The following is a 25,709-nucleotide window of genomic DNA, read 5'->3' on the forward strand; positions in this document are numbered from 1 at the left end:
TAAGAAGCCAACTTTGTTTCCTGTGTGGGTTGCCTTTGCCAAGGCTTGTTGACTCCAATCCTGAAGCCGACCTCGCCGACAGGGAGAGCCTTCGTGGGACAGTCCTTGCCTGACTCCTGGTCGTCGTCGACTCCTCCTGGTCCACGTGGCTGCAGAGACAAGCTTCACGACCGCACCTGATTGCTTCACGAAATCGCCTGGTTTCTTCCTGGTCACTGGCTAGTGACCCAGACTCTGTCCCCTCTGCTTTCAGGTCCTCTTCATCTTCGATCCACCCTTGGATCCATCCGGACACTTCTCTCCTGGTCGCCTGCAGCATCTTTCTTCCAGGCTCCATAGGATTCGACGACAAAACCCGACACACTTTGACACCTATGCACCCGCTTCCTGTGGGTGAGGTAACGCGAGTACTTAGGTGCTCCTGTGGATATCAACTATCCAACTGTCTAGGTTTCAAGTAACTTTCACCGAGTCCAGTCAGAAGTGCCCTAAAAGAACTAGTTTGTAACTTGTACGTTCCCATTCATTCTCCATGGTAACATGCGTGTGTGATTAGACACTGCACACGCCGCCCGTGGGTCTCCTGCTTCCTAACTCTTGGTAGCTCAGCGTAGCCCCAGCGATGCCCTAGGCCTATTCACTTTCCGTGTAGTGGTCCTTATACTACTATTTTAGTATATGGTTTAGCATGCCCCTAGGGCCCTATATATTTTGAGCAACTTATTGTATTTTAATTGAATATATTGTATTGTGCTTGTGCCTCTGACCTCATAACGAGTTCAGAGGGTTTGTCTAGTAATAAATAACATATATATTTTATATATATATCCTGTGTGGTGTCCTTTCATTTGGTATTAAAGGGGTTACATATGGTAAAACAGCTGGCTTCACATGCCCTCTTGAGTTTAGCCTAAGACTGCTTTGTCCATGCTACCACTAGGATAGCTGGTCTATAAGGTTGACTTTACAACCATCACCATAAGGGTTGTTTGGACTGGTGCAAGGTGCTCACTAGAATAGTGAACATCATATACCAGGCCACCTTCTCACATCTTAGATAGAGTTACTGTATTCGAATACCTGGGTATTACCCTTACTAACAACATGGAGTGGGGCCCTCAGATAGCCAAGGCTAAACTTAGGCTGGTACAGACAACAGGAGGTGTTCTAAAATTGCACAGGGGATCCACCTCCAAACCAGTTGCCTCCATTTTGGAAATGTATAAAGCTCAAGCTCGGGAGCCATTTTATACGGGGCAGAACTGTGGGGACACTGTTCAGCTGAATATATCCTCAAGGCAGAAAATTGCTTTCTGAGATCTTTGCTGTCTCTCCCAGTCAGTACTCTCCTTATCCCTTTAAGACTGTATCTAGGTATCAGACCCATAGACGAAGAAATTTGTCTTCGCCCTCTATCATATTGGCGTAGACTATGGGTAACCCCAGAACTGAGGTATTTTAGAGAGGAAGTTAAAGAACTTATGGGACTCCCTGGGACAGACCAAATCCAATGGTTTGCATACATAAGAAATAAGAGCAAGAGGCTAGGCTACCCGGATCTGGGAGCAACCCTGAAGTAGCTTGTTTGAAGGTGTCCCGTGCTGATTTGGCGAAATTCCATCGCAACCAACAGCTGGAGAATATTGTTACTAACTCTTTGCTGGGTTCCCTAACTCCAGACTTTCTGAGTAATAAAGATGAGTACAAACTTGAGCCATTTATGGATGAGATTGTTCCTAGTGAAGCCAGGAAACTCTATGTCCAATTTAGATATGGCACATTACCACTCAGGGTTTTCTCGCACAAATGGTAACACAATAAACCGCTAAAATGTCCGGCCCCATGTTTTCTTTTTCTGCCCATCCTATAAGAATATTAGGCAGCGGTGGCTCATCCAATTTTGCAGAAACTTGGGGCTCAAGCAGTACCATCAGGGACTCAGGATTTTAAAATGTGATACCTCCCTACCAGTTGTATTCTCTGTTTCTTGTTATTTACATGCCATGTGGCGGAGGTGCTGGTCATTCATTAACAACAATTCCCGCGTCCAATGTTCTGTTTAAACTAGCCCGTTGTGTGAAATCTGTGTCCTGCCTGTACACTATTTTTAACTTGTACATATCTCCTTCACATTTTTATCCTCTTTTATCTTTTTTAGCTTTTATGAAATGTAAATTGTGTACTTTTGTAACAAACGGAGATTCACATAGCTGTAAACATGTTTTTATTGATTGTATTTTGTATCTTTTAAGGTCTTTGACCGAAATAAAGATTATTTGAATTGTAATTCACTCTACCTCCGTGTCCCTCAAATTTCTCTTTATAAAAGCTTCTGGGGTGCGTAATGCAGTCAGGTGGCTGATCCTCAATATCGCCAGATATTAGCCGATCTCTCAGGAGCTTAATAAATTGCATTGGCCTCCGGTAAGGACGGGAATTGTGTGTAAGGTCCTGTATTTGGAGCCCAGGGCATTACACAATCTTGACCCTAAGCTCTTTAGAGCTAAATTTTAATGGTATGTATCATGGAGGGATCTGCACTTGCCAGGAGTAAATCTGTGGTTGTGCCCAGAATTAGACTAAACTTGATGAAGTGGCAGATCTTTTTCGTATGCCACAGCTGAACTCGAGAGCACTGCTATGTCACATTACTTTGATTCAAAATCAGCTGTTATTCCGGAGAAGACTTACAATTCGGCTTTGTACTCTTAGGTGCTACTCTGTTGATGCAGTTCTTTTGTTCTACTTTCCATGTTTGGGCAGGGTTGTGGAATTTAATAAATATCTACTTCTTCATGTGGCAGGTTTCTTCATAAATCTATTTGTCCTCTAACAAAATCCACTTGTCCTTTTTGTACCATGTAATGCAGCAACAAATTATGGCAGCAATCTAATTATAACAGAGCTCTGATATAGCCTCTCTGATGCCAGGATCTCATACCAGAGTAGGGTTTGAATACTAGCAATTACTTTATCTTGCCTTGTTTCCGCAGATCTACATACTGGGGCTAATTTCCAGAGCTGGAATGCCCTTTTGAGTCTGTGCAAACCTACAAAATTGTATGTCTTAAGAGTTTTCACCGACCCTTCTCTAATCTTATCCCATACAGAGAAAGGTTGAAAATTTACTACTGACACTGGCAGACTTAAAACTTTTTCCAGGCTTGGAAAAAAGTGGTTGGAGGGAAAAATAACTTGCTAACACTCAGATTTTCGCATGAGCTGATCTACATATGCATATTTGTTCATGCTAAAATGAAGTTAACAAATATTTTCTAGGAGTACTATTTCTTGGCCTACTTCTGTAAGTTCTTTTAAATTCACAAAAGCTGTATATCTGCACTTAATGCACGGACATGCATCATGGGTGCAAGTTGTGGGACTTTAGTAATTGGGCCCCTAATTAGGTCTGGCATATACATGATCTTTTGTGTTTATTAAAATTCTGTCTCTCTTTCTCTGTATATAGGCTGGCTTCACTTGAGTGACCACATTCTGCTCTTTCACAAGGAGCATATCTATACACAAAGTAGTTTTGTTCAGTGCCAGAAAATAATGTGGTAATGTGAGCTTTTTGAGACCAAAAGCAATTTTTGCTTTTGCCAATGTTTGTTATAATGGTGAAGGCCTGGCAGCTCCCACACCAATAAGGTTTTACAAAAAACAATTCCAGACCTACTGGCTTTGCTAATGCTTGTTTATTTTTGTTTCCCATAAACTGGTTACACTGATCTTTCATTATGAATATTTTTGGGAAATACTAGCATAACATCAATACATTTTACTAAATTAGCCTGCAAATAAATTGTACCTAAGGGTTTACAGTATGTTAATGATTTTTTTCCCTACTTGCAATTTGTCAATATTTTATTTTGGAAGGAAAGCATCCTTAATCTTGCTTTCAAGCTTCTGAACATATTTGCATCTAATCAGAGAGCATTATACAAAATCTCATATTGATAAACGTTGAAAACGTGTGTACACATTTTTATACGTCAGTAGTGTAGTCCATTTTTACAACATTTATTTAGCGCACTCACCCTAATAATAAAGGCTTTGAAATAACGAACCATATATACAAGTTTGCACTGCATTAATACATGGGCCTCAATATTACCTTAACTGCAGACAATGTGATACTGGAAACCAAAGGGTTTGTGCTTTAGGGGGTTGGGCCTGCTTGTCCCAAGGACAGGACAAAATGCACATGAGAACTTGATCCATTGACCCCTGACAATATGTCCTAGGCGTCGGGCTGTAGGAATTCCACATCCCTGTTCGGTCTTGAGTATTAAGTGCCTGTTCTTTTTTAGATAAATCGTGCCTATACCCCTTCTCGGAGTCTGCTCCAGACCCGCACCTGTCTATTAATGGCAAGTCCAAGCACTGGCAATTGTCCATGTTCCGAATACTTATATATATATAGAGGCCCAGCGGACTTTCTCTCGGGAAACCTGGTGCGTGCCATCACTGCGGTGCGAGCACAAATGTCCTTCTGGGGCACATTACCATTGACAGTCATGGGATGGATTGCACTATTAAAGATGGTGGTACTCCCATGCCTCTTATACTATTTTATGAATTTACTGTCCTGTCTTAAGTTGGCGCTGTTTGAAGGCCTGGAACTGGACATGAGAAAATTCATTTGGAATGGGTCGCGCAGCAGAGTGACCGTGTCCAAGATGTACCCCTCGACAACTAATGGAGGCCTTTTGCTGCCGAATATGGAGCAATACTACCTCGCAGCCCAGCTCCAGTGGGTGCAAGATGACTAAGTGCGCGCCACCTAGAGGAATTTTGCGTCTCAGACTCCGGGACTCACGCATCCACAGGTGGTGGAACTATTCCATCCCAGCAGGAAGGGTAGACCGCCAGCCCAACTGTTGTTGGAGATAGCTCACTACTGCTTCCGCCGCAGCCTGCGGATCACACGCTGTTTGATCCCATATGTACCGTCCCTACCCATAGTGGGCACGCCCAGAAGGCACCAAGCTATCACTAGTGTGGAGCTACTGCAGTGGGAAGAGGCAGGCATCCTAACACTAGGAGACCTGTACAGTAACGAGCATCTCCTACCTTTCGATGTGCTTGCTGAAAATTCGGGCGTACCACATGGCCAGTTCCTGCTGCATGCGTCGGTAATCCGCGCATTGAAGATGGCATGGGGAAACATAGTGCAGGAGCCGGCCACACATTTAACCATACAATACCAACACGAACTAGGGACAGGCCGCCACCTCGTCAAATGGTTTACGGAGTCATTGAGGGTACACACAGCACAGCAGCGGAGTTCCCTACAGGCTCATTGGGATGTGAACCTACAGCGTCCCAGCACGGAGCGTGAATGGGTAGCCAGCCTTGAAGGCCCCACTCGTGTCCCGCATAACGCAAGTTTCTTGCTTATCCAGTATTACATAGTGCACAGGGTTTACCTGAAACCAGCCAAAATAAATATATATTTCAATTGCGCCGACGCCAGCTGACCAAGATGCGGAGAAGTGGGATGCGACCTGCTTCATATGCTTTGGTCCTGCTCAGCTATACAATCATACTGGGCTGTGCTTACCACGACCTTAGTGCAGGGCTCGGAGCGCCCACAAAATTGGTCATACTGGGGTTATACCAGAGGTCCAACAAATATAGGGTAATGTCCCGTTACATAGATCTAGGGCTCATAGTGGCCAAACGTCTGAACACGCGAGGCTTGAAATCTACTGAGCCTCCTGCAGCGAGGACCTGGTTCCAGTCGCTGCTCTGCTGGGCGAAGGCAGAGAGTATAGTGCTGCATTGAGAGGATGCGATAGGAATTCGTACACAGCCACTTGCTGCGGACTGGGACTCGATCCTGACAGATTTCCGCACTTTCTGGCAGAACCAGGCAGAGACACCAAATAACATACTTGGTTGAGGCACGGACCATACTCTGGCAGGTCAACTGGTGCACAAGGATCAAGCCAGAGCCGTCATGGCGTGCTCAGCGACACACAGAGGGCGACACGTGTAATGTTCCTTACTGACGCTTACCCAAGCCAACCAACACAGCAAGCAGTAGGCACTAATTGTGGAATAGGAGCCTAGAGGGTGGCATACCATTTGCTCAACATACAACCAAGTGCTGCGCGTAAGCAGATAGGTCCCGTAGAAGGGTGATATATGATGTACACTGTGTTGCCCTGTTTCCATGTCTAAATTTTGAAAGCAGGGGTCAATGTGTTATTTCCCTTTTTATATCAATGTTATGTTGTAAATTGCCTTATCATACTTTCACTGGGTCAACGTAGCCATTCTAGCAATGTTGAGTAAGATTCTGATGCCTTAATTTGAGACATCATGCGTTGCAAACCTGCTCAGAGAAACTTATTGAATCAAAACTATATTGTGATACAAATGTGTGACCTGATGTAAATTGCAATTATGAAAATCAATAAAAAAATGTAAACAAAAAATACAAAAATAAGTACCTGTTCTTTCCATTATGGAAGCATGAAATGCTGCTGCCCACATGGTACCTCCTCAGTGTGTCTTATTGAAGTTTAAGAAAAAATCACTGTCCCAATTCCAAAACTATTGGTTTGTTTTTGCCTCCGTGAGATTCAAAGACTAAGTTTACACACAGTTGGGTGAATAACTGAATGTGTAAGCTTCAAAGAAAGTTTGTATTATCTTGCAGGTGGGGGGATGTCGAACTATTAGAATGTTCTTTGGCTTGCCATTCTCATGTCTCTTAGAACTCTGTTCTATTGGATATTACGTTTGAAGCATTGTTTTATGGCTGCTTGCTCTTGTGGTATGTTCTTCAAAAAATGAACCTTCACAACCCCCCCCCAGCATCTGAAGATGACTCCTTTCTTTAACAACGTGCTCTTATTAGTTAATTGTTGAATTATGTTATATTTTGTGTACATATAATTGTGAGATCTTAATTCAATTTGTAAAGTACTTTCACATTTTGCATGATGTTGGGGGAGAGAAACAAGGGATGGTTTCCCATTGGGGCTAAGCTGAGAATGAGTTGAGAGGTCCTAGTGAGAGCTTATTAATGTTAGACTGAAATTTGGCTTGTGGCAATTTTGGCTTTTAAACTGTTTCTCATGTGCATCATTACATAACTATTTCACTATCTATAGGTTTTCAGAGAACAAGGATTCAACAGAGAGTCAAGTGAAGGGGAAGGTGAAGAAGATGAGGGTGAAGCTGATGAACCCACTGATGGGGCAAATCAAAATCAGAGGTACAGTGGAAAGGCTAAAAGGGATACTCAACCCTTGTAAGACTGGGAGTAGGGACATTGGGAGGTTGGGCCGGAGGACATATAAACAAACACACACACAAAAGATGCCAGTGACCAGTCTATGTAGAACAACATTTCTAAAAGAATAATTTGAGACCGGTATAGTTGCGCTGTACATTCCAAATAAACTCTGCTAAGTCAAACCGTGCATTATAAACATTATATCGACCTGTGCCCCAAAGAGAAAAACCAAGGCAAGCAATAATTGGTTAAAAAAAAGAGTATAATACGTTTTTTAAGTACTTTGAAATGAATGCATTATTTGGCATCATTGGTTAAAAAATAGGCCATGGTGAACAATTGCGATGATCGGTCGTCACAGGCAATAATTGTATAAAACAGTTGTGGGTGAACAATTATGGTCTGATTTAGGCTTTGGCGAATTGTATACAGTCTGTCAGAGTGACTCAGGACATTACCTCTGCCACCCAGACAGATTACTGTCCGCCAGATTTAGAGATTACCTCTGGCCCAGTGGTCCGCTTTGTACCTTGAAGGGAACCACCGTGGACCTTGTAAAGAAGTGCCATCACAATGGGTTTTTTTAAGGTACAAAAAGTTTGGTGCATATCTGCTGATAGTTTTGATGGTTGTTCACCAAACTTTTAAACTATTTTGGTTTTTCAGGAACAAACTCCCAAAGCATGAGTTTGTTTCTAAAAAACAGAAAACTGATGACTCCCACACCATAGGAGTTGCCTCCCATGACACAGGGTATTTATTTGTATTTTTTTCTCTTTCCCTCATCACCAGTTTTTACCTGGCCCTGTTGGACAGTAAAAAAGGTAATTACACCACCACCCCCCCCCCCCCCCCCTGAAACATGACGGGCAGTGTAATGCCCTTCTACTGACAGTCCCAACTCCACCAGGCCATCGGAAGAAGTTTTCCGTCGACAGAGCCAACAGGCGCTCCATCGACAAAGCTTGCTGTCCATCCATCTCTAAATGAAGCGGGCAAACCTAGAGATTGATGGATAGGGTACAACGGAGTTCCTTACTGCTAGGTAGGTGAGGTGATGCATCATTCCCATACTGGCAGGGGAGGTGATGCGTCGGTTTCCAGACACGAGTCCTCGGTTCCTTACTGCAGCGCGGTTTTGATGAAGAGTTGGTGTAGACGTCGAGAATCTAGACGTGCTACTTCGATGCGGCAATAAAGGCACAGTGTTGATTTCGCAGCCACGAGGCAGGCACTGCTTTAATTCTTCAGCCGCGAGCAGGTATTACTTCAGAGCGGGTGCCACAGACGTAGATGACACGGTGCTCAGGATTCACTGTGGAGATTTCCTGGCACGCTGTACGGCTAACTGGTGCCTGCGGTGAAAGCCGTGTTCGAAGCTTCCAGCGGGAACCAAGCTTCAGTGCAGGCAGCGGCGCTGCATTGATCTTTTGCAGTGATGTGTCAAGAAAACAGGCTCTGAGAGTCGATTTGTGGATTTTCTTCTTCAGATCACCAGGTTACACTTCCATGGGTGCAAAAACTGGATTTGGCACCACTTGGCAAGTCAGTTCTCTCTGCAGAAGACCAGGGACTGGTAGGTGAAGTCTTTGATGGCCCTGAGACTTCTTAACAACAGGCAAGCATGCACAAGCCCCTGTAGAACCTTGGTAGCAGTATGTAGAATGCAAAGCCCGGGCCCAACATCTATCATGAGTACATTTAACACCTTGCATGCTCATGACAAGCTCAGCTCGTCATGAGCTACAGTGTTCTGGTGCTCATGACGAGCTGAACTCGTCATGGCCTTTAGAACGCTTGCACGCTGGGCTAATTCCCCTGCTGTGCTGAGCGTTCTAAAGAAACGGGTGCGGCCGTGACGAGCTCAGCAGCACAGTAGCTCATGACGAGCTGAGCTCGTCATGAGTATGGGAGCGCTGTGCGCGCCCCCCATTCCCCCAGCACAGCAGGGGAATGTGCCGAGCAGCAAAGGGGTTAAGGGCATTGCAAGATTTAACAAATTAGATTTTATGTCTGATTTGGGTCAAAAAAAGTGAGGCAAGCCTAATGCAAAATCTTGGCCTCAACTTAGACTTATGTTTTAAAACTCTACCACAAAGAAATTGGCAACAATGAGAAATGTGGCAGTTAATATGTTCTGCTTAGTTGGTTGTAAAGTCTGCATTTTTAAATATATTATGGGGTTAAGGCACCTGCTGGAGAGATATCAGTGCCCAGTAAATTTCAGGATATAATAATAATGATAAGATAACTCTGTACATTCACACATTTGCTAGCAAGATCTGTGTCTTGTCTAGTGCCAGTTTTGAACCAGAGTAGCATAGAGGGTTAATGTGTCTCCTGCAGAGTATATTACGTAACGGGCAGATTCCACATTATTAGTCTATGTAGAAAAGGAAGTGGGTTACTGCGTTTAACACAGAGATCCTTTTGTAACTTGCAGTTTGTAAATTGTTATCCTTCTTATATAGGTAACAAGAGGGAGCTCTAGAGGGAACAATAATTTTCAGGTCGCCTTCCACTCACAATTCACTATAAATATTGAAAGACCTGATTATGCGGGAACATACATTCTTTTAATATCAAACTGGCACTGGGGAGTATTCACCTCTACCCAATAGCTGGTCTACACAATTTACCAGTCTTATCCAGTCCTAAACACCGGCAAGAAATTCAATGCATCTTCATAAATGTCAGTATGTCAGTCAACTCATTACCACTATACCCTTGATTAAAAAAGGTGTGTATAAAGACACAAGAAAAAATGTGTGTGGAGGTGAGAAAGTCCCTCACATTGAATTTCTTGCGGGTGTTTAGGACTGGATAAGACTGGTAAATTGTGTAGACCAGCTATTGGGTAGAGGTGGATACCCCCTCAGTGCCAGTTTGATATTAAAAGAATTTATGTTGTCCCACATAATCAGGTCTTTGGTTATTTATAGTGATCCTTCTCATATAGGACAGTGAGCTACGAAGGACATTTGACTCCTATACCTTCTAACCCTCACTGTCATATGTAACACACTGTGTAGATAGATTTACACACTTAGGTGATTTATCGTCAATGTATAATGTTTACATGTTTTGTAAACGCTGCATTGGGAGTAGTGCTATAAAAGAAATAAGACAAAATAGTGGTATTTAAATTGTTATATGTGTATATACCGGGACACACCAACACATCTGACATTCTTACTGTGCACACCAATCTCTTATTTACAGGGACTGAACAAAGTCAAAAGCATGCTTCTTATTACTTGTGAAGTAATAAGCTGTGTGCCTTTATTTCTCCTACATTGCATTTATGTGTAGGCGTGAAGCCCCAGTTAGCTCCCATTCAGCATTCTCAAACAAAAGGAGGCCTGATGGGCCCTTAAATTCGTCGTTTATTTTGTGCGCAGCTGAAATTTAAAATAACAAAGCCTCCTTGCCACCTGCATGTTGCTGCTCAGACTCAAAGCCGACCAAGTGCAGGCACTGGTGAATGTATCAACAACACAAATTCAGCATATTTTAGCAGGGCCCAACTTCTTTGCAGGGTGGGCGGCGTCCATCCTGTGAAAAGAGTGGGTAGACGCTGTCTACCCGGGTGCACCCTTGACTTGTGCCCTTATAACAAGTCAGCTATCTATTATGTTCCAGCTAGGTTTGAGCTATGCAAGATGTATAAGTAGGGTTAGTCGTAATTCGTGGAATTCTGTGTTGTGTAATTACACAGAATTTACTGGAGAATATATGGAATTAAGACAGATGTGCCTTGTCATGTGTGGCATGTTCGAAAAATAACGCCGGTGATGCTTTTACTCAGGGCTTTAAATGGGATGAAAAAACTGGGGGTCTCCTAAAGGTGCGCGGCCAATGTCATTAAGGGCGTGGCTTAAAAACAGGTAAGCTAAAAATCTGTGCTTAGCATAGTGTGCCGCCTGACTTGTATTTTGCTGTTTCTGTCACTGCATCCACATATTTGATAAGACAAGTAGCGTCATACCTACAACAAGTCAGGACTATTGGCTGTGTCAATGGTTGTTAGTTGCATAAGATAAATAAGCAGCAACTATGGCGTGTTATATAGAAAATTGAGAACGCTTCCACTTAAAGCCATGGTGACACCACGACAATGTTGCTGCCTGTGAGTTTTAAAAGAGAAGGGAAATCCAGAGAGAAATTACTCTTTAAAGGATTTCCCTTCCCCTACAAAGCTCACCTGGCATGACCTCATGCCGTCACTTCTCCAATAGAGAGAAGTGAGCAGTGCAAGCGTGCGCACATCGACGCACCTGCTGTCACTGCAGTCCGGCTAAAATCTGACCGCTTGTGCTAAGGCACAAAACAGAGCCCTATAGAGACCCGTTTCGAGGCCTCTCCTTACAAAATCTGCCGGTGCCCAGATCCTGTGAGACCCGGCCCACTTAAAGCTCTGCTTTTACTGCTCGAAAGCAGTGCACATGGCACGTACTCGTGCACTAGCATGCGGTCATTTTGTTTACTGCAGCCTGCTCCTGCCCAGCCAACTCATTGTGTTTCTGCCATGGGCGTCCGCAGAAATTTTTCCAGGGGGGGGCAAAATGTTAACGTCATCACCATCCTCCGACATGATGTGTGCCAGGTGGGGCACACAAAACACTGTGGCGCATAACTAGGATAGACTCAATTAAATGCCAGGAATCCAGGACATGTGTCTGACCCTGCCACGGGCCAACAAACACCACCTGTAGGGAAAACGCTAAACTTTCGGACAAGGTGCTTTATCTCTGTCTGCTAGGTGTGCAGACTTCTGGGTCCTCGATCCAACACCAATCAAGGCTGTCTTCAGCATGATTCGATTTTCGGTGCACCCTTTACTAGAATTCCCCGGGCATTGCAAAATTTTACACACATTCAATTAATGTATACAAAATAAAATGTATAGGTCCAAACGTTAGCTATATTTTTTAAAAGAAACTTAGAGTCCCTCTATGTGTAGTCAATGTCAAACTGACATCGTACGCACGTTTAGGGATACAATAATGGCCAGCTCCCTTATGCGGAAGCCCGGCACCGTAAATGTGTGGCACATGCGGCGCCCGCAGCTGCGCCACATCACAGGTCCAGGGATGCGGAGTCTTACACAGTGGTCGAAGTGGGGGAAAAAAAGTAAGGGAACAGTGGGCAGAGAATCGGAGGGTGGGAATAACCCAAGGATTGGATCTGTGGGTGGAGCCAGAGGTGTGGCTAGAATGCTCAAACATCCCAATTTTTAGTATTTGTTTGGCATTTCACTGCCCAGTTTAATCAACCAATGGATACACATGATTATTTAAGGTTATAATGAGTTATTGACATTAAAATATATTCACAAAGTGGGATATGCTTCTAATCACAGAACGTACCAAATACGATAAAATGTAGAAACACAAGTACTTTGTCTCCGAGCCATGGAGTTTCTGTCATCAGCACTTCACCCTTTTTCAACAACAGCAGTTCAAACATGAATGGCAAAGTATCCTAGTTTGCAAATGTTTTCTCTAAAATTATGGCTCTGCCATATTTGCCTCATAATTCAAGATCTGCTGCATGATCTGACCATTTAAACTAATAAATTGTTTGTAGCTCAAACATAACAAAATTTAATATAAAATGTGACTTGTGTTGCTACGGAGTGGATGGCCTATTGTAAAGGTTGACTGGTCACCTTTCTCACTGCTGCATTTGTATGTTACACTGGTACTAATAAGGCAAAATCTTTCCAGAGACTGTTAGCATGTGTACACACGTCAAAATAATAAAATATCTGAAAATATACTGCATTACGCTGCAGCCTTTTTGTTAATGCATAATTTAGTCAACACTACGGCATAATGTTGTCATCCTTTGCTGCATAATTGATTCCAGTGGCCCCACAGCAGGCAGCACATGTTAAAAGTGCTTGTGAATGAAGCAGGGAGACTGTGAAGTTTGCAAACTTAGTTTGGTGTGTGCAAATCCTGCATTGCCAATCCCTGGTGAATTGCAGCTACTGCTGCTGAAACAAGGCCAATGGAGGTACCTTTGGGTGAGGCAGACTGGCCTCAAGAGCAGGGCCAGCCATAGCACTGGTGTTCTGTGCATTAATGTTTGTTAGTGCCCCCCAATAACCACCTCTGCCATGGGTTCCCTCACTACCACCCTTTAACTGTGCCCCCCAAGTCTCCATAACCACTCTCTCTCAGATGCATTTAATTTGATTTACAGCGCCACTCAAACCATTGTAGGGTGTCAGAGCACTTTACATCACACACCTTACATAGACAATCAATATGTGTGTAAATCACAGTATAGAAAATGTTACATAAGACTAAGGACTACAAGGTGTAGGAGTCACATGACAACCATACTAGTAGCCCGTATAGTTTTATAGTGATTGGTCTGAAGAAACACAATACCCGGAATTTAAAACGTATTACCATGGTTGGGGGTTCTCCTTAATAATCAGAATTGATTTCTGTCCAAAAGAACACTTTTTGGGACATTAGGATAATCAAAGACTGGGGGACGATGGGGGGGACGACATAACGCTCGAATTTATACCTTGCAGTTTGTATGCAGCTCTTAGATGACAGTTAATAGCTCACTGTTCTAAGTTAGGATTTTAACTTATAAACTGCAAGTAACAAAAGGATCTCTGACAAAAGCAGTAACCCACTGACCTATTTACAGTATGCGCACTTTGTGATCTGCATGGCGCATGTTCTTTGCAGCCGGTACATTAACCATCTGAGCTACCTTTCCATGAGTCAAAACTTCCCCATGACATTAATTACCAGAGTCATCATGACATTTTTATTGTTGCCGAAAATTGCTGGATGCCAGGAAGGAGGCACCCAGCGTTTTTAAAACCATAATATACTTGCAAACATGATGCCTTCACCTAAAGTCAGCACCCGGTGCAGTCACACTGGTTGCACCACCCTAGAGCTGGCCCTTCTCAAGGGTCCTGTGACCTCAGTGACTGTTGTTCTAGGGTGTGCTGCTTCATAGGCCTTCCCGCAAGAATGGAGGTGAACTTCAGTATCGATAGTGGTGGACAAGCCTTGAATGTTAACCTACACTTGTCATTCTAGGGTCCACCTGCTGGTGCGAAGACACCAGGACTTCTAAGGTGTTGCGAAGCCTTCTAAGGTCTAGCATGTGATTGTGCTCTCGCAGGAGAGTGATCTGGTGGGCTGGTTATTAAGGCTGAACCTGGTTCCCAGTTCCAAATTCAGCAGCTCTGACCATAGTGCCACATCCTCTTTCCCACTGAACACCGTACTGCCCCACTGAGAAAAACTCCCACTGTTTTCAACTACAACCCAATGGTTGCCCGCTATAAACACCTGGATGCGCAATTTAAATTACGCACTAGACAAGAGCAATATGCGGCCTACAAAAAAAAAAGGAACATCCTGGAAGAAGCAAACACTTATAGGGAATGCAAAATTTAGCAAACCATGGGAAATGTAAGCAGGAGCAACATGGTTACCTTAATGCTTTTACACTCACTATTCAGAAATCAGTGAGTGAGTTTGCCTGAAAAGTTAAGGACACGACTACAGGGCCCTGAATGGACCCATTTCAATGGCCATTGCTTATATCCTTACAAAACGTAAGCAGTATGGTAAAAAACACATCACTGGACGCAGAGCCGCAGCACACATTTTGTTTTCCAATCCACACATTTTGGTACCTCCAGGATTGGTGCACTAGTTCCAAGTCCAGGGAAAACGAAGACAAGAAAACAAAAATAGTGCTTCCCTGGCAAACTCTGTAAAAGTGGCGCTAATGTGTTTTGGTGTGAATAAAATTAGTTTGGCCAGTTTGCTAACACTCTGTCTTACTTTATTTAGTTATTTATCTATTTTTCATATTTTTAGCCTTTTATTTCCAATGCTGCACTTTGGAATTAAAATGTCAGAAAAATACTACATTTCCAGCAAAAGCGTCTTTCTTTTTTGGATCCATTTCAAATTGAAGCAAATAAAAGAAAGGAGAGGAAAGAGAGTAAGAACCCCGTCTTGAAGTCACAGTTTTCATGGGCGTCCGCAGGGGGGGGCAAGGAGGGGTGCTCCAGGGGGGGCAAGTGCCCCTCCTTGCCCCCCCCCTGCGGACGCCCATGTTTCCTGCTCCCAACGTCCAATAAAAATCCAATTCACTCCATTCTGCTCCACCCATTACTTTTTTTAAACTATATTTTCACTTTATGAGATTCCTACTCGTCCTTGTTTATTTTATATTTTTGTCCACGGTCTTGTCTATTTTTACAACTTTTATTTGACAACTTTTTTGTATCAATCCCACCCAACCGAGTTATGGCAGAGGTAGGCCGCACCACTGCGGTGTCCTGCACCCCCCTGTGAATGACGATGGCACTAGATACCTGCTGTTTTTCTGAGGCAGAGGTTATAACCGCTAATTGTTAAAGTGCAAAACCACTCCACCGTCTGCTAGCAGCAGGCGTCAAGCCTAGGAAGGACTACAGCCTGGCAGAGCGATGATTTTATAGTATGAAAGAATGCTGCCCCCGTTCGCTGCCACAGCAGAGGCTCTCACACTCAGGAGCAAGATACGCACTACTAGGCAGACATCCTTGACTTGGAGCAAGACCTGCATGGCGCCGAATTGACGGGGCTGGGCGAGGGATGTCTTATGTCTTGTAAAATTAGTTTTAATATTTATGTGTAATACTTTACAAGCAGCATTGCTTCATCTGTAACTTTAGGTGATGTATATTGCACACACAGATATATATATATATATATACACACACACACATTATATAGGGAGAGATAGTTATAAATATTTCTTTTACATTATATAAATATATTTGTTTCTTTTGCAATGCATTTATGTAAATTTTATATTTAATAAACATGCACGTTTACGATATATATTGTATATATGCAATATGTTTTATAAATAAAATGAATGTTTATAACATGGATATATAATTGTGTGTGTATATATATATATATATATATATGCATAAAATCAATCACACATAAATACATATATTGTTTATGCACACATTGATATACAGATACATTTAAATTTGTCATTGTATATCTATATATTTTAATAAATTGTTTATAAATACATCAATGAGTGCATATATGTTTTTATTATATAACAAAACATACATTGCATACATTATATACATATACATGTATGTATGTATGTATATATGTATGTTTGGCCACTCCTTTGCAGCAAAAATGGTGGATGCAAGTGCCTTCAGGTGCAAAAAAGATATTTATTTATGTACGTGGTACTATATTTGCAGTGAACAGGCCAAAGGTTTTTTAATGTTACTGTGTGCCACACACATAAATGAAAACACATATTGCATTAGACAGTGCCTACGTTCACTGTCTTTGTTTCGAATGAGCAGGCATATAATAAGTTAGGGTTTCTGTATACACCTGGGGGGTGCATTCGATGCACGAGTAGTGGGTTATGTTGGCATTCTAACTAGGAGGATGTAGGACTGGAGGACTGAGAGTGGATGACAAGTGAATTATACTGCCTGGATTCTGTTCCAGGATGAGCCAGGTGCAGGCATGGGCTGATTTAAAGGATGGCACTAGACTAGTCTGATATCAGGAATGTTTGCGGTCTTTCGTGACTTGATGTCGTTAATACAGTCTCTATATCCGTGAGGTGCAAAATGTGAAGGGAGACTGACTCTGGCCAACAGAAAAACATATGAATTGATGGCAGTAGCAATATCATTTCAGGGAGCAAACAATTGGTAGGAAAGAGAACTAATTATAGAGTGGTGGTTGAAAAAAGTATTGGTTAGTCAGACATTTGTGATCCAGTTGTGAGAAGGTAGGGAGGGAGTTCATTTTATTTTTTGTTAATAAATGAGTTACTTGAATATCTGTCTTTGCATTACTAGTTAGCGTAATATCACTGTGAATTAAAAAGGCAGCACTACCAACATATTGAAGAGACTGTCTTCTGCACCTGTCCCATCATAAAGCAATTGTCACATACATCCCAAGCCATAACACAAACATGACTATGACCACACACGCTTCGGATTCTTTGTCTTGACCAGTCTGCCCTGCACCCATTCTCCCATCATTAATAGTTGTATACTACTTATTTACTGCCAAAACCCTACACACTGTAACTAATGACTTCTAGTGTCAACATACACCAACATACTTTTTTCATACCTGCATGGATAAAGCTATGCCTGCTACCTCTCCCACTTGGCCCATACCTCACGGTTTTCCAAAGGGTCTTTTCAATGCTGATGGTTGTGGCCCGGCACTAACTGGGAACACATCACAGTAAAAATAAGGTGCTTCTTACTAATGATGACTGTGAGTAAGCTAGCCCAATAATTCTTCCTATGCATCACAGGAACTATACTGAACAAAAACACAGAGTGGGTTGACAATCCAAGACTGAGACTTCCATGACAGCACAACTACCAACACGATGTTGAGTTATTTACTTTAGTAAAGATAATAAAGCTTTCAAGTCACAGGAATCCGTACTCGGGAGAAGGTTATTTCAGTATAGTCTATGAGGCATACATTGTATTACATTGTTGCAATTAAGTTTCTGCACCATGGTGTCTCTTTCATGCCTAGGTAGGTTGGATGGGTTGGGCAAATGTGTACATTTTGGTAATCACCTCCTGTAACAGTAGGCATCACTTTAACCATAGCTGCCCTGCCACGTGTTAGATCTGATGATAGTGGAAATTAAGACACACTTCAACTCATAACACACAACTTGGGAGAAGAGGGTAAGAGGTTTCATGAATGAATGGATATGGGAATTTTGGAAACAGTGAAAGATAAACAAGCACAGCATATATACATCAAGTATATGGGCACATCACATCTGTTGAGGACAGTTCAGTTACCAAATGCAAACCTTCAGCCCCCTGACTACTAAGTTGTCTAATCAATTTGTTTACAAGTTGTGGAAAATGCAAAATAGGGAGAACCCACAAAGTTAAAAAGTAGCTATATTTTAGAAAATAAAAGGGATACTGTATGCAAATGGATAAACCTGTAGCGCTATGGAGCATTCTTCTTACAGAAGAGATGGGCTGTGAGATCAAAAATAAAATGTGAATGTAGGAGAGTCAATGTGATCATCATGGTGCATGAGCAGCAAGATGATGGAGGATAGGCTAGAGCAGTGGTGTGCCATTAACTTAGTAGTGAGAAGAACCAATCTCTGACCATCAGTCCCAGACAAATAGCTCCATGTACCAGGTAAGCATGGGCGGAAAATCCGTTTCGCTCGCGGATTTTGCGGATTTTCGGGAAATTCGCAATCCGCGAGATTCGCGAATCTCCCGCAAAATCCGCAAATCCGCGAGCAGCGGATTTTGCTCGCACTGCTCGCACTGTTCGCGTGAGTTCGCGGCTTCCCAGTACAACTTCGCGCCCCGCGAATAAGTGCTAAATTGCAGAAATACGATCTTAGCAAAACTGAAACTACTTACCAGGTTCAAAAGTTCAGGCTCATCATTAGTAGCCATTTCCTGTAGTGCTTCCTGAGGGGCCCCTCCAGAGTTCAGTTGCCAGTTGCAACTATTATGTGACCCTGCTCTGAACCTCAGAATAGTTACACATATGCCACAAAGGTCCTGAATTACAGCTAAGGGAGACAAGCAGGAGCCAGGCTGGAAGTTAAAATCCATTAATCAGCCCCTAATTCATTATTGTCAGTTGGGGCAGGGCAGGTGTTGTAACTAATTTTGCAACAATGAAAGCACTTAGCAAGTGCAAAAGATCACTAATCAGGGCGCACTAAGGAAGCAGGTGCCAGCTAAAAAAATATTCTGTGACACATTAATCAGCCCCAAATTAATTCAGGTCACTTGAGGCAGGGAAGGTGTGCTTTGCTTTGCCGAAAATAATGTACACTGGACAACCAGAGGGTGTGGTGATGAAACAGAGGGTGGCATGGGTGGGCCAGAGGGTGGCATGAGTAGTCAGAGAGTGGCAGTGGTGACAGAGAGTGGCAGTGATGAAGAAGAGTGTCCCAAACAGGCTGGACACGTAGAAACAACAAGTTCGCGAAACTTGCGACCCGACAGGTAAGTTCGCAATTTGCGAAAGTGTACAAAACCCTCGTGAACTGGCAGAAACCCGCGCAAACACAAAAAAAAAAAAATCCGCAAATTCGCGAGAATTCGCGGATTTTGCGGATTGCGAGTTCGCAAATCCGCAAAATTCGCGAACGCGAGATTCGCAAAATTCGCCCATGCTTAGTACCAGGCTGATCACTCGAACAATAACATTTTGTCAAACAGACCACAAGTCAACCACTTAATTAGAGTTTGCTATTTCAGCCTCTAATCTGCAGTTTCCTAACCAGACCACCTCCCTCAAGTCCATAGGGTATCCCTCATTAAGACTTCTTGTTTCCCATTGAAGTAGATAGGCAATGGCCTTCCTTGTGGCTGTTTCCAAATGTGCTTTAAGATTTCAGACAAATGAGATAGGCCTGTAGTGTTGAACTAGAAAGTAAAAATATTTTGAGGGATAGTTTAGTCTTGGTAAAGGAAACAACTGGTCTGAGAAGAACTTGCAGGTGATAGATATATGTTAACGAAAGGAAAATGAAACTATATATAATCCAGTCAAGTGTGAAAGCCAGCCATTAATGCAGAATGATCCCCCCCAAACATTATATTATCAACTTTAGTTTACCAGACCCTCACAACCACCACAACATGAATCATATATTTTGTATTGCTCATTGGTGCAAGTAAGTTACCTGTTCCAAGTGTGGTGTCCATTTACCTATATGTCCGTCTTCTCCATGAAAGCTATACATAATATAGGGTAGTCTTTTAAACCAGCACTGCCAGCCCAGCAAGGAAATTAAACAAAGTATAGGGGTGGGTGACGACATCTTGTTATTTTTGGGAAGCAAAGGCTTTCTATTGCATCAGACAATCACCATTTACTCATTTCAAAGCCTAATGTTGAACCACAGTTTGAACTAGCCTGGACATATAATTAGTGTGGCTTCTATGCCATGCACACTGCTCCACTGCATTTCAGTGTATTATTTACTATAGGCGGTGTAAGCCATCCACCAAATTTAGATTTAATAGAAGTTTTTTAGAGTAGTCCTCCTATATGTAACTTGTGATGTATTAGTCAGAAAATTAGAGCAGGGCCATCCGGAGTATAATCCCTCGCCAAATTTAAGATATCAGACCAATTGCCCTTGTCATCCATGGCTGTTTGGGGAGCACTATCATCTTTTGGAATGAAGTGTTTGTTTATTTTAATCATCACCAATCTCTACATGTTTTAAGACTAGAGACGGGTCCTTCTAACTATGACAACTGCACCAGCTACCAACATACAAGTAACCATATTGTCATCCTGCTGAGCCCTGTCCACTCTACGTTCTTCCCATACCAATAAATCAAAGGATGTTGAGCCAGGTACACCTCTGTTGGGGTATCCAATTAGTCTCAGAATATTGTTGCCTGCCTGCGCCTCTGCACTTGACATAAGTCCTGCTGAATGAAACCAACCCATTGCAGAGGTTGGCAGTGAACTTGAAGCAGTTATTGCTGTGAATTTTGGAGTTTGTGTGCACGTTTTTTTTCACTTTCAAGAGATTACGTGCTTGCCACCTGTTGACTGTTCTAATTCTTCACCCACATATTACTTTGCAGGGAATACGCCGCTCCTAATGTTTGTTATCTTAACGGAGTTACAACCCTTATATATGTCGGACATGCGTATGTTTTGAGGAACGACTAATTTGACCCTGGTGTGATACTTTTACACCTGAGCATCACATTCACACAAAAAAAGCGTGTATCTAATCCCCAATAAAGTTACAGTTTTCATGCACACCGTGGTTTAACATCTCACTCCATATTTTATTTATGATCGACAAACACCGTCGTCTTTTCTTTGGTGACACTCTTTTCACCTAGGCACCTCTACCATTTTTTCATCACCAAGCACCTTGGGAGATAAGGTTTGTTGGCATTAACCAACTGATTAGTAACGTTTTCTGAGCTGTGATTTTTAACAGTATTTTGTTTAATGTGCATTACAATGCTGTGTATGTTCTCTTATTGACAGAAAATATAGCCCCTGTAGAAGAGCTAATGCCCCAAATGCATTGGGCAAGGGCTTGAAATGTGTAACAGAAGTTATTCATTGTGAAGAATATCATGAAAGATTGAATGAATTCAAGAAAATGTGAATAAAACTTTATTTGAAAGAAATTTTTAAAAAACGTGAACGAATTGTTTTTGGACACTATATCTTTGAATGTAATTGGGGACGTTTTTCACTTCTGGGACAACGCAACAGTATTCATTTGTTTGGGGAGCACTATCATCTTTTAGAATGAAGTGTTTGTTTATTTTAATCATCACCAATCTCTACATGTTTTGAGACTAGAGACTGGTCCTTCTAACTATGACAACTACACCAGCTACCAACATACAAGTAACCTTATTGTCATCCTGCTGAGCCCTGTCCACTCTACGCTCTTCCCATACCAATAAATCAACGGATGTTGAGCCAGGTACACCTCTGTTGGGGTATCAAGTTAGTCTCAGAATATAGTTGCCTGCCTGCGCCTCTGCACTTGACCTAAGTCCTGCTGAATGAAACCAATCCATTGCAGAGGTTGGCAGTGAACTTGAAGCAGTTATTGCTGTGAATTTTGGAGTAGCTGGCAATGTTGTTGGTCGCTTCTGCGGAGACTGTGATCCCTCAGTGAATGTTCCAGGCTGTACTTAAGAACTTCTTCCTGGGCTCGAATTTGCAGTCGTTCATCTGATCAAGACTTGAAGTCGCAGATTCCTTACCTTTGAATTATCCTTAGGCGTCAGACAGGATACGGAACTTTCTCAAGAGGAGTACCCCTGCAAGCCAGTAGGTAGGTGGCATTGATTGGCTCCACGTGGCGTCATCTGCACCGGAAGTGACGTGTGGGGCACCTACATAGGCCAACATAGACACCACTCCAGCGCGCTGACACTTCTTTTCTTTCCGCACTAGTCTTTGCAGATCCGGAGAGAGCTACCCCTTATTACATTTTTTACTAATGTTTTTCGATGTTGTGAGTGTTTTCCTCCAGGAAGAAGTCACTGACCAATCGATCTGCGGGCTCGTTCAACAATTAATATGGCAGAAAGTGCATCCCCAAATAGTGTACGAAGCATTGTCTATAGATAGTCCTCCATATGTCTCATGGCATTTGACTCCGGGATGCCCATTATTCCCAAAATGTTTCTTCGCGATCTTGCCTCCAAATCTTTATCCTTGTACTGAATGATCACTAGAACATGCGCCATCCTGAGTAACTTCTTTTCCAGTTGCGGAGTTTTCATCTTCCAACTCTGATGTGCAGTGCTCTAGCGGTCCAATTCGCTCGTCATGCCAATCAACTCTTTTATTCAGATGATCAAATCGATCAGTCATTCAGTTAATTTTAGTATCAATGGTGGTTAACCTATGATTAAGATCCAAAAACATAATACGTATGTCTGGCTCCTGAGATGTGCCCTCTCCAGTCCCTTGACTTGGTAGGTGGGCATCCATGGCTGACCTAGTTTGTCTGCATTGTTCAAAGGGAGATCTCTCACTGTTGTGCACCAGTTTTTCCCATCTTGCATGAATGGTAGGTCTGTGTTGTCTTGAGTCAGGAGGTACATTGCACAATGAGAATTGCAATTGTCAGCGCCAGATGGTTTCATTATCCTGGCTTACCCACAACGGGGTATAAAAAAGAGAGGGCACAAGCAGACCTCACTCACTCCTGTGCAGGTGGCAATCGATTATGCAGGCTCATGGGTGCAGACCTTAAATTAAAATGTGGCACACTGGCAAAATCAATGGCGGTGGGCCGGGTATCATTTACTAAACCTGTCAATCCGGTGCTGTAACTTTATGATGCTAAAGCAGTGGGAAGAGCTTTTAATGAGGCAGAATTATGGGGTTTCCAAACCATAGCTGTTTTAATCAAGACGGGAAACAAGCTCCAGAGGAGCCTAGTTACTCTCCCGGCAAGTACCTCAATGCATCCACTCAACCTTGACATGGGGGTGCCGGGTCTATAGAAAACTAAGCATTCATTAGGCCAGTTATGTTTTGGAGGATACTGAGGGCAACACCAGGACTAGCCCCATATGCTAAAGCCCTACAAGAATTCATAGAGAAGGACACATTCCACAAAAGTGAGTGGCTTAATGGCATCAAGAAAAGGCTGTGTCTGCTTGGGTTTCCTGACCTATGGGATTCACCCCTTACTACGTGTCTCCCAGCTAAGTAGAAAATCAAAGAGCTTAAATTGACACTGGGTTACTCAGACCACAGATAATAACTTAACCAGGGGACCATTGACCCTCATTCTCAGTATGTTCAAGTATTCTAGTCTTTACAAATCTTATCTAGACTTTAATACTGACCCATTGAGGTTTTTATAGAATTGGGAATTTGTCTGTTCCCTGTCTGTTTCTTTTCTTGACCCCTGGTAGATTGACAAACTCAGGGTACAAGGTTGATGGCAAATCCTACACCATGTTGTTGCTGAATTAGTTGTGCTGGGATTACTGTCCAAGTATCGTTTTTCAGCGGATGCAGTATATTACATCATGCAGTTTATATTTTGTACTTTATTTTTATCATATGAACCACTCTGTAGTAGAAATGCCATGCCTTATTAGTCGTGCTGTGTCTATTGTCTAACTGTTGTCTATTGGGGTTCCAGTATACACAGTTATGCACTTTACATCTCGCACTGTGCTTTTTGCTCTTTTATGTGAACTTCTTTGCAACAGAAATGTTTTGCTTCCAAATTAGGCCACTAGAATGAAGTTTGCTATCTCAAATCGTTAGTTTTTATGTGCCTAATCTAAGTTTTTCAAACTTACATTGTTTTATTGTTTTTATCTGTAATTCCTTTTGAATGTTTTTAACTGTCTTGTGGAGCTTTGATGGTTCAAACTGCCAAAATAAAGCTTGAATTGAATAAGCATGGCACATTGGCGAGATCAAAGGGGATTGGCCCAAGGAATTTTGCATGCCCTCCCTGCCACACAACCCGGTAGTGCATCCCGGGGGCACGAGCAGGCAGACCGGGCCCAGATCCCGCAGTGGCCCAAGGCCAGGCAGACCAGCTCCTAACAATTTTCCCACCCAAGGGCCCAAGTCTCAGCAGATAATAAGGCCCAGTCTTAAACCGGGACTCGCCTTTGTAGTCAGGCAGCCATCCACATAGTGCCGCTTCAGCTGTAATCGCGGCTCAGAAGACGTACGGGCTTGCAGTTTATTTCAGGTTGTGCCTTGGAGGAGAATCCAGATAGTGCCCCCACCCACCGCGGCACTCTAGTAGGGATCTGCAGTTCATCCCCCGGCCAAGAGCTGGCAGAACAAAGAGCAATGCAATCACGCAGGCCACCAGACTGAAGTCAGCCCGCCTCTGTATGTCCCTTCCGCACAGTGCAGCTTTCATCATTTTAGGCAGCAGCCACGCTGCAATCGCAGCATTAGGGGATAATGGCCGTGTCTTACCCACTCTCCTCCGCATGCTTGGGCTGCCGCAACTCTGCACACCACAGCTGATTGCCCGTGCTCCCCCGGCCTACTTTCCGTCAGCCATGCAGGGATCGTCCGACTGCCGTCACTCAGGCAGCCACCCGGCAAGGCCTTGCCCGTCCTCGCTAGCCCCCCTTCCCAAGTGGCCGAGCGATGTTCTGAGAATGTATGCACTCTCTCCCTGGGGCTTCTGATGCTCTCCCAGACTCGGGAGCCACGCAACATGTACATGCAGGTCCACCAAGTCCATCACAGGGCTTGGCCAGAATGGCGCCCGTGTGTCCTCTCCCAACTGTCTTCCAGTCCTGAAAAACAGGTGTATCAAATGAGATAGTGCAAGGGGTGTGCAGGCACCTCCGTACAGGTCCAGATGCCCCTTTTATCACAGAATATTTGAAGGATAAGTCCTCCGGCCAGCAGAGACTCACTAAGCGGTGGCCATCTTGTGGCCCAGCTCTCTAGCGCCCCCCACGTAAGAGTTTTTGTTGACTCCAGCTCCTGTTGGTGACTTTCCTGCAATGATTTGATCTGTGGCTGAGAACCTTCCTTTTCAGTTTCACCCCTCAGTACGACTGCAGTCACTGCAGCAACTGAGAGACATGGGTATAGGTTTTGGTGGTGGTGGTGCCATTGATGTAGGAGTGATCCTCCCAGGCTCTTTCTGCCCAGAGGAGGATTCACCAGGTACATCACTTTTCCTAAAAAAGGACAAGGGCTTGATGCCCGTGTTGTCAACAGGGTTATTCTCCTCCCCACCTCCTGCATTTGACACTCAAGAACCTGTAACACATAAATAAAACATTTTTGATTAACAAAAAAACAAACAATAACAACAAAGTTACAAAACAAAACACAAACAATAGCAAACTTTTTATTTCAAAAGTTAATTGTAATATTTACGT

At 43.2% G+C, this 25,709-nt stretch overlaps 1 protein-coding gene across 1 annotated transcript in view; it reads left to right on the forward strand.

The window, feature by feature from the left end:
• Window positions 1-25,709, forward strand: part of NPHP1 (nephrocystin 1) — a 699,686-nt gene that overhangs the window by 264,169 nt on the left and 409,808 nt on the right. The window contains exon 7 of the mRNA XM_086926892.1: window positions 7,128-7,231. Within this exon, the coding sequence (XP_086783018.1) occupies window positions 7,128-7,231 (104 nt within the window). The remainder of the gene's footprint in view (window positions 1-7,127; window positions 7,232-25,709) is intronic.

The sequence above is a fragment of the Lissotriton vulgaris genome, chromosome 6 (assembly GCF_964263255.1).
Source record: "Lissotriton vulgaris chromosome 6, aLisVul1.2, whole genome shotgun sequence".
In the NCBI taxonomy this organism is placed as follows: Eukaryota; Metazoa; Chordata; class Amphibia; order Caudata; family Salamandridae; genus Lissotriton; species Lissotriton vulgaris.